Source organism: Anopheles ziemanni, chromosome 3 (assembly GCF_943734765.1).
Source record: "Anopheles ziemanni chromosome 3, idAnoZiCoDA_A2_x.2, whole genome shotgun sequence".
Lineage (NCBI taxonomy): Eukaryota > Metazoa > Arthropoda > Insecta > Diptera > Culicidae > Anopheles > Anopheles ziemanni.
Window position 1 is genome coordinate 20,542,858 of NC_080706.1, and position 15,834 is coordinate 20,558,691.

General features: G+C 49.5%; 1 protein-coding gene across 1 annotated transcript; it reads left to right on the forward strand.

The window, feature by feature from the left end:
- Positions 1 to 14,255: 14,255 nt before the first annotated feature.
- Positions 14,256 to 15,393, forward strand: LOC131287941 (tryptase beta-2-like). The gene is made up of 2 exons (XM_058317036.1): positions 14,256 to 15,000; positions 15,072 to 15,393. The coding sequence occupies exons 1-2, from the start codon at positions 14,256 to 14,258 to the stop codon at positions 15,275 to 15,277; spliced, it is 951 nt and encodes a 316-aa protein (XP_058173019.1). The 3' UTR covers positions 15,278 to 15,393.
- Positions 15,394 to 15,834: the final 441 nt, after the last annotated feature.

Sequence of the window (15,834 nt, forward strand, 5' to 3'; positions counted from 1 at the left end):
GATGTTCTCCATCAGCTGACTTTTTACGCCACCCCACACGCATCTTATCTCCATCGACGCAAGAAGACGCAGACTTATGTTTCGCGGGGACTCATCAGCGGCAATTGTTTGCCGACTCCGATGGCCATCGTGGTCGTCGTCGGAAAAATTGCGAGAACTCTCTCAGGGTGCACATCACTGACATCCATCGTCCAATTGTTTGGTGAGCTTATGGGGTGTTGTTTCTTTTAGGCTTCATGTTTCTGTATTATTTTCCATTTCGGAGTTTAATTGGAAATGATTTGAGTAATGCGCAAATGTTCATCTGCCGGATTCAAACCCGAAAGGGGCCGGGGCATAAATGTATGCGCATGGAAACAGACACCGCTCCGTGCGTCTCACCCTCACTGTTCCGTTTCGCATTACAACCAGCTTGGGTGCACTGTGTTTAAAGAGGTTATAGCACCGTGAAGCCTAGCTGAGGAGAGATTGCCGGTGGCATAAATTGGTGTGCTAGCGACCAAGATTATGCACCACCGGCTCCGAAGCTCCGAACTGTCATTCAGTCCTCAAAGCAAACCATTTGTGGGATTTGCCATCGCACCGTGCCGGCGGCTGGTGTCTCTCACTTTGTGAAGCAAAAAAGCAAACAACACTGCATCCCATCCGGTCCCATTCAGTGGCGCAACCGGCACACGGTGGATCTTCCACCGGCTTCTTGCTGCGTTTGGCTTGAAGCGAGTTTGGAGGTCTGTGGGTCGATTTTTCAAATCGCTTAATTTCGAGGTCAGCGCACAAACGGAGCAAGGAATATCATCATTCGGTGGTGCCGCACACACACACCGTACCGTCGAGGCGCGAAGGTGAAAAACCACCGGCGAAGAAAGCGGCGTGTAGTGTGGCGCCCGGTGCTTATTCGGATGTTTCAAAACTTTGAGTTCCGCAACTGTTCCGGCTCACCCTGGGAGAAAGGGTAGCAAAATTTCACCCGGGAGAAAAAGAAACAAACATTCACACGAGCACATACAGTAGGACGGATACGGAAGAGCTGCGGCTAAACGAACCGTGCATCAAGCGGACGTTGACAATCGGAAGTTGCAGTCCTTACCAAGGTGTCACTAGCCGTCCGTTAGCTTTTGGACAACAATACCCAGCAACGCACGCTGTTATCATATCGTCGTTCCATCAAACGTATTCATCGATCGATTAACCGATCGGCTACAGGTCGATAGTCAAATACGGCGTATAATAGTGTAGAGAACCTTCGCCGACTGTAACTGATCGATTTGCCCAAGCGGGCGGTAAACAAATAATTGTCATATGACAAAAATAGAGTACTACACAGTTGCTGACGGTTGAGTGAGCTTGTGTGGTACGCAAACGGAACAATCGATGACATTGACGATGAGTCAAAGTAACTGCCAGACGAACTCCGATCGGGTATGCGCACTCGTCTGACACTTCGAAGCGCCCCATTATGAACTTCCCTTTTGAAGATCAATCATGGCGCAGTGTAATGAATCACCACAATGGCACGTAACAGCTGTCATTGCGCGACAAATGGTTGGCAGTTGTTCGAAGTGTTTAGCGTTTTTTCTCGCGCATTTCTAGCTCCACTTCCGTTCCACCATTTGCCGGGCCCTTCCCATTGGTCAGTTGTGGACAAATTCGCACACAGCGACCAACACTGGTATGCCTGTGCAAAATGAGGAGCATATCGATAGCGTATCGTTTAATAACCCGACCAGTTGGGATATGGACTCAAATTGGATGGTTCCATCACCATTACCGGGTGTATTAGGTGTTATTTTTGTTCATGTTTCTGTTTCCCCCGGCAATAGTAATCATATTCTCACCGAACCACGGTTAACCCGAACAGTTAGTTGGCGGCCATAAAACCCCAAACCGTAACCGACCAGCAGATGTCGTAGAACCTTCTGCCTCTGGTATTCCAGCAAGCGAGGAAGCGTCGTCGTCAAGTTACGCGTCGCCAAGCGTCAAATGAGTCCACGCCATTGCTGACTGGGCGATTTGAATCATGGTTTCGATTAATGTGAAGCGCTGCTTAAGCGCGTCACCAACCCAGCTCACGCGCACGTAATTGCCTTGATATTTATTGCGACCCAAGCCTCAGTCCCGCCGTTTACCTCATCAAATCGTGCGAATCGATCCCAGCCGCTTGGGGACCGCCTCGGATCGGACTGTGCTTCGTTGGCTGGTTTGATTCCGTTTGGGCTCACTTGCAGTTGGTCGGCTTACCTGCAACGAAAAACGTGTAAAATGTCAATTAGCTAAAGTTGTGTACAGGTTTTCAGTTTTTTTATTTAAAAATTTATCATCAATACAACATTCGCCAAACCGTGTCATCCACATTAATCCTAGCTGTCGATCCTAAACCTCAGACAACACGTTCCGCTACTCATTGCGATTGCCTGAGGTTGTCCAATTAACTTCAGCGACTTTCAGCGGCCACTATTAACACAACTTATTTATTAGCCAGAATTTATTGGTAAACACCAATCAACGGATGAAGCGGAAAGGCCTATGCTGGGAAGAACCGGAAAACTTTAATCAACCGGTTACGTCCGCTAGACTGGCGCGGCGGACAGGGCAGATCGTCGCTGTTCAATAAATCTGCAAGTATCTTACGATCAAAACCGGTTCCGCTTTTGGATTTCCAACTTTGTGTAAATGTTACTGCCGATGAATGGCTGCCCCGGTGTCGCTGGCGTTTTTCCCAAGAAATCGCACAAACGTTCAGCTAATGTGACACGTGACAAAATCGATATTTTTATACGAGAAAGAACATAATGGCACCCTCGTCGGGACCTTCATACCGGTCCAATCCGGACCTACCAGGGCACCGGGACCCACTTTCGACTGCATGGGAAATATTCAACGCTCAAATTACGTTCGCAAATAACGAATCGAAACGACCTTGACGGAACCGGATAACCCCGTCGGTCTTCAATGGGCAATCTACTGGGCGGAGTGGTCAAAATTGTCCCATCCAATGGACAAACCGGAAATTGAAGACTCTACACCCAGTTGACTTTGGGGGACACTCTAAAAATAACAAACCATTGCCTCCAGAAGAGCTCTCCATAAGTGCTCCCCAGAAGAGAGATGGTGAAGTTGGTCATGTTAAACAAATCGAGTATCGTAACGGACAATTCTGACGGTGGCCATCGTCGCCGCGACCATCGTAAGAAGTGCCTGTTTGATTAGACAAAATTAGGTAACGAGCGCACTCGAGCACGCACGATGATTGGATAGGCACCTTAAGTGGAGAAGATCTACCGAACTTCCGCGAGGAGTAACACCGCGATGGATAAGCTCGTTTGTACTTGCGCACCCATTTGGATGCGAGTTTGTTTATGTGTCTCCCAAGATCCACGCGTTGGCTCTTCCCTTCTTTCTTGCCTATTCAAATGGATCCACACGATCAGTAGATCTTCCTGGTGCATTATTTCATTGCTGTCGACTTGTTATGAAGCACCGCGGGCGGCGCTGGAAGCAGCTTACTTACTTTCAAAATCAAATCATTCATCTCCCTGTCTAAAAGGGTTCGGTCTTCCCTCGTCGAATTCCCTCCATGAATGGTAATTGTGAGGTTTACCTTTGACTTAAAAAAAGACGATTAGGTAAGACCATCAAAGTGCATCCATCTTACCGAACGACACAGAAATAATAAAAAAAAAACACATTACATTAAAGCAAAAGGGAAAAAAGGTGTAAGTGCAGAAGAGATTGTCAGCGAACCGAAGAAAATAAAAAAATATAAGCTCGAGGGCTCTAACACGGTGGCTTCCATACAGCGTGGGACTTGAGGAAAATCGTCACTCCCAAAACCCTAACCTATTTTGTCTCGGAGAAACCCCCTCCGCGGATGTTCATCTCGATTTCTCATCGCCCACGATCCATTGGCTGAGATGTGAGGCGATGTTTCTCACGCGATATCATTTTTGGGCGATATTACTTTTCGAGAGGGATGTAGCGTACTTTTTTATGTCCACCTGGTGGTGGTGTACACAGCATCCCCAACTGTACGAGGGGAGGAAAGTGTTTGACCAAATTCGCAACAACAGCGTGTCCTCACACTTCAATTCACGGCGATCGACAATCAGCTGTTCTTATGCTGTTGAGTACTTAATATTTGAAGAAACGGTTTGAATTTCTAATGTATGACTTAGATTAACTGTAATTCCTTCACGGGTCCGTTCGAAACACTCACACACACTCACACACTGAACGAAAAAGCTCTATTAATTAACCCATATTTTTCATCCGTTTCACTCGATCGGGACTTGAGCAGACCAATATACACCGCATAATTAACGCGCCAGACACCAGAACTCCGTCCGTACCGACGCCAAACCAAAAACGGACCGCTTATGCTCCCGTTCCCAACGGGCCAACGGTGCAGACTGGAAGACTTTCACTCACTGCAACTGTGTGCACTGTGTGCAACGCCGTTAATCCGTCCGGCACGTGCGCTCCCGCTGGTGTGTGGATGCCGATTTCAATTGAACAACTTTTCTAAACACGCCGCGGGTGCCTGCATTGCCTCACTCGAGCGTGTTACGCTATTCTGGTTCTCGCGTTTTTCCAATACCTCCCCGCGAAGGGACGGGGTGAGGCACTAGACGTACTGCACGGCGTGCTTGGTTTGTTGCAGAGTGCTGCACACGACTGTCGTTCTGCTGTGCAACCTGTGCCCAGCAATGCTCGACCACTGTGCGGGGCCTTCCACCATCTCCAGTGGACTCGAGTGGATTAGGTTTTCCTTTCCGCGTAAATCATGGCCGACACGCGCACCCCGTCCACCAAGATGTGGTTTTAACGATCACCGCAGGAAGGTGGAGCCCGCTAGATGTATCGATTTGATCAAAGATTGAAGGGAAATGCTATAGCTCACACACTCGGGTGTTCGGGACGGTTGTGTTACACCGGGCGTGAAAAATAAACAGGAAACCACCAGCACCACCACCACCGGGAGATCACACACTAGAAAACCACCAAAGCCACTGCCGGAGCCTAGTGGTGGGTGCGATCGTTTATTTGAACGTGTGCCGTTCTCTCGCACCGTATTTCATGATTCCGCGGTTCGATGAACCGCGCCACACGACGCCATCGTGGCTCGGGTGGGCGTTCGGGGGATGTTTGGGGGTGGTGCTTTTTCCCGGACAGCCTTATTTTTTTAGTTTACTTCTTCGGGCCGGTGAATGGCGGAAGAATTTTCTAACGGGCAGTGCGGCCACATTTGCCCATTAGACATGGCTCTGGCTCGGTTTCGGAGCGCTGGCCTAACGATGTAGCCTAATGAAGCAGGTCGCCATTTGCGGCGGCAAGCAGTTTTGACAGGGTAATGATAATTTTGCTTGGCACATGAATGTCCGATCGTAACGTACCCGAAAAGTTTCCTTTATTTGGAAGAGAAAAACGCCCTAACGGTTACGCGGCGAAGTGTTATACAGCCGTTTTTCAGCCTTTCCACGAAAACACTCCGGGAAACTTTGTAAGCCTAATGGTTTGTCACCAAACGGGGGCACCGAAAACACCCGCTATCCTGTACTTGCTTTCTGTTGCACACAAATCAAACAAGGGATATCTTATGCAGCGCTTGGAAAGTCGCTCGCGTGCCAGTGTCACGCAGGTTACATAAATCCTTCCCAAAGTGGGCCTCTATCGTACAACCTCGACACAACCTCAACAACGCACGTACGACTTGGACTTTATCACACGCATAGCAAGCATCCCCACGCTGCAATCAGGGACAAGTCACCCCCGAAAATTACACCTACCATTGCGTAGGCCGCCTATCGGAGCACAACACTCGGAGCGGTTATCAGGGTGAAAAAGTTACGGCGGATAACACATATTTCATGGTCACTATCACCGCTTAGCTTTTTCGTGCAGGCTAAGAATCATTGGCGACTCCCTCAAAAATGCTATCCGCGAGCGACTAACATTGACCGACTACACTTGGTCACGCATAATGTTTCACTGCGGACGAGATATCGGAGGCACCTCTGGTACACAGCACTTCTCAAACCTGCAACGTCCTTCTATTTCTAATCAATCGTCCACCGAGCCACATTTTACACAGACCGACAGAATGTCAACAAGCACTGGCGCACTGCAACATGCTGTGTGTTCAGCTTGGTTCCTCGCCCACCGAGCCACTGACTCGAGACTCGAGCTCTGTGTCATACCGCCTCCGCCGCGGGATCCCTCGGATCCGTAATCTTCCACCGGCCCTTCGGAAGGCGCATGAGTAAGACTGTCTACTCGCTTATCATCAGCAGTTGTGCATTTACTAGATGCGAGTACTGATACCGATTCCCCACTGCCCAATCGGACCCGCTACCCATAGCACCGGCGTCCCTGATACGGAGATCGTGGTGGGCCTCCGTTATCAGTGAGATAATTTCTCAAGTGCACCAACCTCTCCACTCCATCGCACCGGCACAGCTGGATGGTTGGTGACGCAAGTGTACGCGCTGGGTTTGCTTTTGGGCCACGCAGGCATCGAACGCAAATGAAATCACGGATGGCAAGTGGTCCTTCCCGGGAGGGGTGAAGGATTGGAAATTCCCATATCTAGTATCGCACGGGTCAGAGGGTCAGGAACGACCGGATAGAGGATAACAATCAAAATACTGATCAGTGGAAGTAAGACTTCTGAAATCGGTCAACCGGTCGCGTCCTCTTGACCCAAAGAGTTATGATTATCGTGACAGAATCGGTACGCATTTGACACCTTAACCTGTTTCGTGTCCCATGGAAGAGTTCAACCAGAGAACAAGGGTCTCACGCACCGGCGAAAAACGGCGCTTCAACAGCGAAAATATGCAATTGTATGCCAATGTTTACACCCGCGAGACCAGCAGATGGGAACTCGGTCCGTAACTCCCACCAGTTTTCGTTGAATCCATCTGTCAAAAAATGATTAATTCATTGGAAGGTTTTATCTCGCCCGTTGTTTTTTTTTTTGTGAAGCCCATTACAAACTCAACGGCTCTCGGTCAGTGGGGCGCCAAGTCAACACACCTACAAGTGTTCAAGTGTTTGCTAACCTGCCCGGTGTGCTTTTGGTCAGGGAACAGAAGATCCACGACACGGCTGAGAAATGTACGCTAGGAACTATCCTGTTTTATTCAAGGGGTGTGACGTTCGTGACGTCGTGATCATGTTAAATTAATCTTCTACGCCATGATTTCAAATGGAATACAAGTGACATCAATAAAATATCTTGCTTGGCCAGCATAGTGAGAAAAGAGAACACCATAAAATCATGTCTACAATATATTTTTTAATTCAATTTATAAGAATTCTGCATAGACGCTTCATGGTCATGAGCACATCCGGAAGCTGTAAAATTCATTAATTGCGCCATAAATCTTGGCACTCTCCAGCTCCCATTCGACCGTACGATGGGGGGAACTGGTGTTAAACGCACTCTACGGGAACAACATTTTATTGTTAGAATAGCATAAACCCTGCGGTGCCGTTTCTACGGTGTACGATCATGTGTCCCACCAAGTGCGCATTCCCAGCGGCAGCTTGTGAAACGTTTTAGAAGTTCGCTGCGCTTGTTCCGAGCCGTCGGGTGGGAAGAATTCTGACGCCAAGCCACAGAGGTTAGGCTTTGTTTGTTTTGTTTTCGGCTTAAGCGAATAGAATTTCCTAACTACCGAGAACGGCGTGCAGGAAAGGAAGGTGCTGGGATTGCTGAGGCCGCCAGCAAACGTACGATGCGATGGTATATAAACAGCAACACCCTCAGTCCTAAGGTAGTCATTTTAAGAATTCCTTCTCGTAAATTGCATAGGCGATGGGAAAACGGAGCCCCCAGTTCAAGGGTAGGCACAGCAGATGTGGTTGGTTTCGTTGGTAGGCGTTGGCGACATGATTTACCACTCGGTACCGCGCCGATGTATCGATGGCATTATGATACCAGCGTGAGTACATGACGTGTCCTAGTCTAACAAACGGCAATCGATTATGAAACCAGCGGTGGGCCACGGTTCATACACACGCAAAACCTGCTCCAACCAACGATCCTCGAGCGACAGGAAAACTGTGCCCAGGAATTTCCACCATCTCGGGAAGCAGCCCGAGCCCATTGGGGGGAGGGAGCGATTGTTACGGTTCAGCTGCAAGCTGCAGCTCATCGGACCGGTGAACTGATTGGCGAGTAAACGGTGACCTAATTTCGGCTTCTTACCTCTGTCGCGCTGTGGACAACCTTTTTTTTTTTTTTGCACCAGCCCGTGCAGCGTTGGTACGAAAAGTAGATCAGCTTTTTCCGCTTCCCGGAGGAAATCCTACTGATTCGCGGTAAGGTTGCAAAACCGGTTTTAGAAAGACAACGGGAAACGCGCTCAATAGAGCTTTCCTAGAGCGATGGTTGCAAAGATGTATAAACATTCTTTGACTTGAGACTAAACAGTTGAAGTAAAATAGTGATCGAATTAATTGGAAGTCTTGAATTTAGATTTAACCCTTTTTTACCCTTTTATTACCTTTACTTCAGTGGGCCGAAAACGAGGTTTTCAGATGTACTTTAATCAAGTTCATCATTATAAAAATGCAGTTGCAGTTATCAACCAAAGCTCATCTTTCTTTCTGCTAACCAGCTGACAATTCAACCAGCAGAGAAAGAAATCAAAAATCTATTCTCCACGATTAAGATTAATTCGAGCATTAATCTTAATTTTCTTCGTCTGTTCCACGGAGCCAAAACAGTTACTCTCCGTTTCTGCTCCGTGGGTAATCATTGGCGGCCCTATCGGTGCGCGGACCTCACGGCATACCGTTTTCGTGCTACCCTCCGTGGTGGCTGCCTCTTCTAGTCACAAGCTCCACACGCAAAAACACAAACGTTATTTGCAACCCAGAAACAAAACCCGACACTGCGGCTTAGAAGACGAGCACAATTAAAAGAAAACGCCATCGGAAAATGGCAACGAATGGTGCCCGGCGGTTAAATGGCAGTGCTTCCGCCGTACGCTTCGCTTTCCTTTTATTGCCCGGATAAACGAAGGAGCTAGTTAGGTTCGTCCGTCGGTGGCCGTAAGGCTGCACACGCAACTAAAGTGTCAGAAATTAATGGCCCACCGTGGGCACCAGGCTTTTAACGGGTGCTTAAAACACGGACGACATCGTGCCAGGGGTCGCCCTCGGGGTGCTCGTTTCGGGAGGATCCACCTTTTCCGGGTTTCAAGTGTGCCCGCTTTTCCCAAACCGCTCGAATATGTGTATTAATGGGTCACCGAAGCAGCGCATCGCAAATTCCTTCGCCGTACACGGCATGCGTGCAGTATGACGCCACTGCCTCGTTTCCCGGACGGTCCTTTTCACACGGCCAACGGGCATCGAAATTGGGAGTTTCCCGTTTTTCGGCCCACAATGTGGCGCCCGGCGGGTTGTTCGAACGCTCAGCCCGGCGGGTGGGAAGCTGGCAAGAAGCTCGCGGCGACGGCTGCTAAAATGGGTATGCGTAATTATTATCATTTCCTCACAAGTTTTCCCTCGTTGATCGCCTATTCGTTCGTTTAACATTGCGCTCCGTGCGTCATCGTGAGGCACTCAGCGAATGGCGAGGGCAGCGGTGCGATTGAATACATTTGCGCTTCTTATGCTCCTGCTATGCAGATGGCTTTTAAATGGTGGTACGCTGAAATTATGCAAAAGTAATTTCCTCGCCAACCAGCAAACAAACACACCGTTGGTTTCCATTCCATTATGGTAATGCCAAAGGCGAACCAATGTAGCGTATAGAAAAAATACTAACCCAAGTAGAAAGTGCAATTATAATGAAGAGCTTAATCAGATGACTTTTTCAAACAGTCTAGAAAAACTGCTATATTATACTACTTCTTTCAGTTTTCCCCGTTGTGATTTGTTAGCCGGTGGCTGCTAGTAAAACAAACTTAAAACAACGAACTAATTATGAATGCCATCATTGGTCAGAAAATGATGCCATTCGAAATAAAAAATCATCGAAACAAGGGAAGAAAACAAAAACATCACAAAATGCATTGAATGATGCAACTGGTTCGACTGGAATTCATGCACACCGGAAAACATACGACACCATGCTGCACCATCGTGTTGCCGAAACATAAAGCCACGCTTACATGTCTAACACATCGCGCACAATGTGGTTCGTTGCATGCTTTTCACATTTTAGTTTCATTCGACACAACACCGCAGTCATCGTTCACAAATGCACTTAACACTATCCTCTTCCCCGAAAATTAGAAGTTAGTCATTAAAAAACCGCCAAACCACCGACACCTTCCCATTCGCGATCGTCATCTAGCGAACGATCTACAGCTACCTCTCCCAGCGATGCCATATGGTGAACCGGAGAAAACGGTACGGCGAGGAAAGCTGACAGCCAAACAACCTACCAAATGGTGGCACGAATACTGACCCATCAGATGGTCGGCTGAATGTACGATGGTTTTCTTTTATTATGTGCGACAAAACGATTTAAAAGTGGATAGAAGTGTGGCTAGGTTGTAAATGGGAACCTCGAGACATGAAAATGAAAGTATATGTTTGGCGAATGTGGCAAGCTTCCTACATTTATAATAACTGTTCATTCGCCACTTCCGTACCATCGAATGCACAGTGATTGATGGTTTTTTTTTAAATGAATCGAGATAAATTAACGTTCCACAGTGAATGAACACCCAAAAGATTCCCTCAAAATTATCCCATTTTAAACTCCAAAAGTTGAACTCTGTTGTTACTTATTTGCCAGCTATTGAAGAGCTTCAGGGTTCGTGGTTCAATTGGGTTATATTCAAACACCTATCATCCCTATACATTCCCTATTTCATCATTCTCATACCAATGTATCGCAAGTGTTGCACATGCTTTGCCCACCGTTGGGTAGCACGGAATGTCTGGTTCTCATCCAAATTTAGCAGTCGCACAGTTTGGCGTGGGCCGTTCGGCATCAGCTTGACAGCAGTTTGCCGTTGAGAAACAAAACCAGACCACCGGTAAACATGTTCCCTTCTGTTGCCTTACCACCGAAAGTCAATTGTCAGACCGCACCTTGCACGCTCAATCTACCCTCCAGGAAACGGCGCTTCGTCTAACGATCTACAGCAGCTTAGCAGCGGTTCTGCAGACGCACGGAACGCCAAGGCTTGCACGTTGGTGTAATTGTCGGTAGTTGACATATCTCCAGGCGCATATCGGGGCGTACGGTTTAATTTGTTTTTTTTTTCTACCCAATTCTTCTTCTGCATCTTGTTATACAGCCTCCCACCACAGCCTTTGGTTAATCCCATGCCTGAGGGGGTCGCTTTGATCGTAACGAAACCGATTTGCTTGCCCAATTCGTACCAAACCGAGCACGACGGGCGTACGTACGTACGCCCCGGACTGTGGAAACCGTGTGCAGCAAATGGTGCAAGTCTCGCCCTGCTGGGTAGAGTGGACCGCTTTTCATACTTCCTTGCCCTTCCGTCCGTTTAGCTATGCTCTCGATTTCTTTACTCGCCCACTACCTCGCGGCCAGTTGGGTTTTGTCGTTGCTTGCAGGTTAAACGGGCCCAGCGCACGTTGGGGGCCCATTTCGTGCTTGTCCGAACCGGAGGCGCCGGCTCCAGCCGTGCTGTGCTATTTTCCAATCAGGTGGCCGTGTAAATGGAGTTTTGGTCGAAAGTGTCTATCGAGCAAACGAGCGCACCAGCGTCTCCCGATGAGCGTTTTGCTTACACAGATGAACGGTATATTTTTTCGTTTTCAATCCACTTCGCCTAAGCGTCCCACATTGGGTGGATCGATGCTCCTTTTGCTTAAAGGCGGGTAAAAAACAAAAGTGCGACTAACTCACCCACGCGGCTAATGAAAGTTTGAACTACAAAATAGCTCACCTACCCTCCGGCCCGATTAAAGCGACATACTGTGCATGTTTGCATCGAGCTACAATCGAAAACTGGTGCAATCGATCCACAGCGATAGAAACGACCTACTCCTTCCGGTGCACACACCAGGACCTTCCCCCCGGGGCGGCGAATAATATACAGGGCATTTCCACGCGCTCAACAAAAAACACATTGAGCAAAGGACGACACGAAGGACATCGTAGGCTCACATTCAGGCCACATTCAGGGGGAGGTCGTTTGGCCTTATTTATCCGGTTTCACCATAACTCAACACGTTCACGTTCGTTCCCGCAACGGTCTAGATTTTCCACCAGACAAAAGGGGGCGTCCGTTCACAGAGAAGAGAACACAGAGGTCACCGGATTCTTCTCCTTCTCCAGGGACCGGAGTGTTTCGATGACGCCCCCCCCCCAAAAGAAAGGGAAAAAACCGAGCTATAATTCGCATGCAGCACGCGATAAACGTGATGACATGACGCCCACTACCGCCCGCCAAGACGAAGTGCCGCCGGGAAACCCCGGCTTGAAGGTTGATTATTTCATCATTTCGCCGAAATGAGCCTTACTGCTTGCGGCCGATCAGCTGCACCGTCATGGCGAGGGTACTCGGCCCGTTCAACGTTGAAAGCAAGGGAAAAACGCCCCCCCGATCGCCCGACGGGCAGGCTGAAAAACTAAAGCCTTTCCGAATTGAACGAAACAAAAACGCGTACCTTTTAGTTTCTATACAAATCGCACGTTGGCTCGCTTGGGAGGAGTATATTACACATCGTGCAAAAAGAAGGAGGGAAGCACCGCTCGAACTTAACTTTATGCACGTCGAGAACTAGTTACCCCCATATTTTTCGAGGAGGGTAAAGTGCGCATAGCCATAGTTTGTTTTTTGTTATGTTCATATTTCGGTTAACCCGTCCAAGGTCGAGAAGACGACGAGTGTTTCCTAATGTCCGAAAGGTTCAGGTGAGTAACGGTACGCCTTCGCTATCGACCGAACGGTGGTGCTCGCCGGTGGAACACCTAGAGTGCCCTTCGATTGTTATTTATGTTTTTCAACATTCACCCCTTCTAAGGAACACCTTCGGAGAAGCGGTGGCTACTCACGAATGCGTTCGGATACGGCACGGTTCAAAAACCAATGCTGTGTTTTAGTATTATGTTTCACCTCTCAGACAAACTAAATCAGTCATTGGATGAGAATTAAAACTGTAGCGAAAAAAAGAATGGAATTTATTTTTCGGCGTTAAAAGAGCCTCCACCAGATAAGTTGTAAGGGCGTGTGGAGTGAAGTTCGATTTCCTTGTTTAGAGCGGAGCGTGTGCACCACTTCCTGTGGACTTTGTCCACAGTGATTAGAGCACATTCCGTTCTAGATGTAGCAAATCACTGAAAAATGCTATCGAATAATTCGGGCCGTGAAAAAATCCAACCCGAGGAAGGTATTGTCGGTCAGAAGACGCGCTTCCAAATGGTAAATAGTCAAAAACACACGGTCCGCTAGATATAGACAAAGTATTTCGTGTTAGAATTTACGGAGCCGTTTATCTGACAGTTATCGAAAAGTAGGCCAGATTGTTTTGGGTTGCTTTCGGGGAGGACCACAGCGACGTGGAGCAACGAGGCAAGCAATATGCACGCGACTCCTAACCGACTAATCAGGTGAATTCCACGAGCAATCGGAACGTGCGTTCTCGCCACAGAACCACGCGCACTGATAATGCGCTCGGGAGGCGTATCCTGTCCAGAAAACACGTACGCACGGCGTACCTGCAGGGTATCTGGTAGGGCAAAGAATGTCAGCAAGTGTTTTTGTGGAGTGGAACATACCACCAGAGAGTTCTGGTTTTTACCTCAATTCTTAAGCTCTTCCTTGGGTATGTGGATGTAAAACAGCTTGATCAAACTGGATCTAAACTCAGAATTGGACACGCGGCAAACAATGCTCGGTCAGCTGACTTCTCAGCGCACAAGTCTCCAAACGTCCACAGGAAGGCCAAATGTAAATCAAATGCACGCCAACGATCCCCAGGAAGATCACTTCCTTCTCGACACCGCTTGCGCAATCGTGGAGTAAATTTGTGCGAAATATTTATTCCTTTCCGCATCTGCTGCGCCGCACGGGAGCCATGCCAGCCCGGTAACGACACTAAACTAGCCGAGTGTAGGACGCTCGGACAGCTCTCCCGGAGACGGAGAGGCCAACTCCGAGGCCGACGGAACCGTGTTTCCCTCCGGAGGCGACAATGATCGCTCTAAATTGGATAGAATTATAGTCAATTCTAATGCACGGCCCGGGCCGGGAAGCTGCCTGGTGTCGGTATAAAAAGCGGCCCGCAGCCGGCCGGCCGCGGTTACTTGCGTCAAAATGTCCGTCCACGCCGGACGGATGCGCGTCTCGATCGCCGTGGTGTTGCTGGTCGGGCTGTGCCTCGGACCGACTCCCACCGTGGCCCACCAGTGTTTCTGCGGTGTCCGCCGGGCGCAGAACGAAACCATCTATCCGGATCACCCGATCGAGCCGGGCGAGTGGCCCTGGCACACGCTGATCTACCACTGGCCCGGACCGAAGCTGTATCCGCCGGCGCGCATCTGCGAGGGTGCCCTCATCGACGAACGGTTCGTGCTGGCGGCGGCCCACTGCCTGATGGTCGGTGGCGCCGGGCGCAAAGGTGAGCTGCTGCCGGCCGACCAGCTCGTGGTGCACGTGGGAGTCGTGGCGGTGCAGCAGGATCACGACCAGTCCCGCCGGTTCCGGGTGCGCAACGTGACCGTCGAAGACGAGTCGGATCTGGCACTGATCGAGCTGGTGGTGGTACAGGAACCGCCCAGGGTACTTCCGCTCGGCATGCCGCTGCTCGACAGTGAGGAGGGCAGCGGCGAGGAGCAGCCTGGAGGCTGGAAGCCGACGCCCGTCTGCCTGGTCGACGCCCTCGACCTAACTACCCTCTACGGTACCGAGATGTACATCCTCAACCAGAGCCAGCGGACCCGGCTGGGCGGCTACGAACCGGTACGCCTCGTGCTGGACGAGTTCCTCCTCTGCACCGGCTCCACGCTTGCCATGAAGTCACGCTCCATCAACGGCACCACCGTTTCCTTCACGATCAAAGGTAGGCATCGAAGACTATCGCCAACGCGAACCGAAGGGATTTTCTAAACGCGTTTCCGCTTCACCCCCTAGATCTCAACCTACCCAGCCACGACCGGGGTACGGGACTCTACTTCAAGCACCAGGGCACCTGGAGCCTGCTCGGGTTCACCGTGGCCCGCGCCACCCGCCAGTGGACACCCGGCTCCGTCTGCCTGCCGAACGACATCATTTCCTTCGATTGTCTCTACCCGGCGCTCGACTGGGTGATGGAAAACTTCGCCGACACGAACAGCTGAAAAGGTCCGGAGACCACTTTCTTCTGTATTGTGTGCCTGTGTGTGTGTTTGTGTGTATGTGATTTTGTGTGAGTGTATAGTTTCGTTGTAAAACCCTCTGTAAACTTCCCTTCCTCAACCGAAAACACAATAAATTGTGCGATTATGTGACTCGGTATATTTACAAAAGCGACGTTTCACACGGGGAATTCGCGGGGGTAGTGGCGGTGGTAGTGTTTGGTGCCGGTTTTTAGTTCTCCCGGGTGAAACTTCCGACATTCGCGAGACGCGGTGATCGACGGAATTTCCGGTGGGTGTGGACTTTCTTTGCCTTCGTCTTGTGTATTTCTTTCGTGCCTCTTTTGTGCACGAAAATCCGGACCCATTTTTCGCGCATTTTCGCCTTCGTACGCACCGGACCGCATCACAAAAGAACGCACGGGTGGTACGCGGTAGGGAGCACTTTAAGGGATGGTCAGCGGCCGAAAACGGAAATGCAAATTTCTCTTTCAATTATTCGACCGTTCCTTCTTTTTCCGCCCGTTTCGAGGCGTTTTCCCTTCTGTGCGCGTAATGTG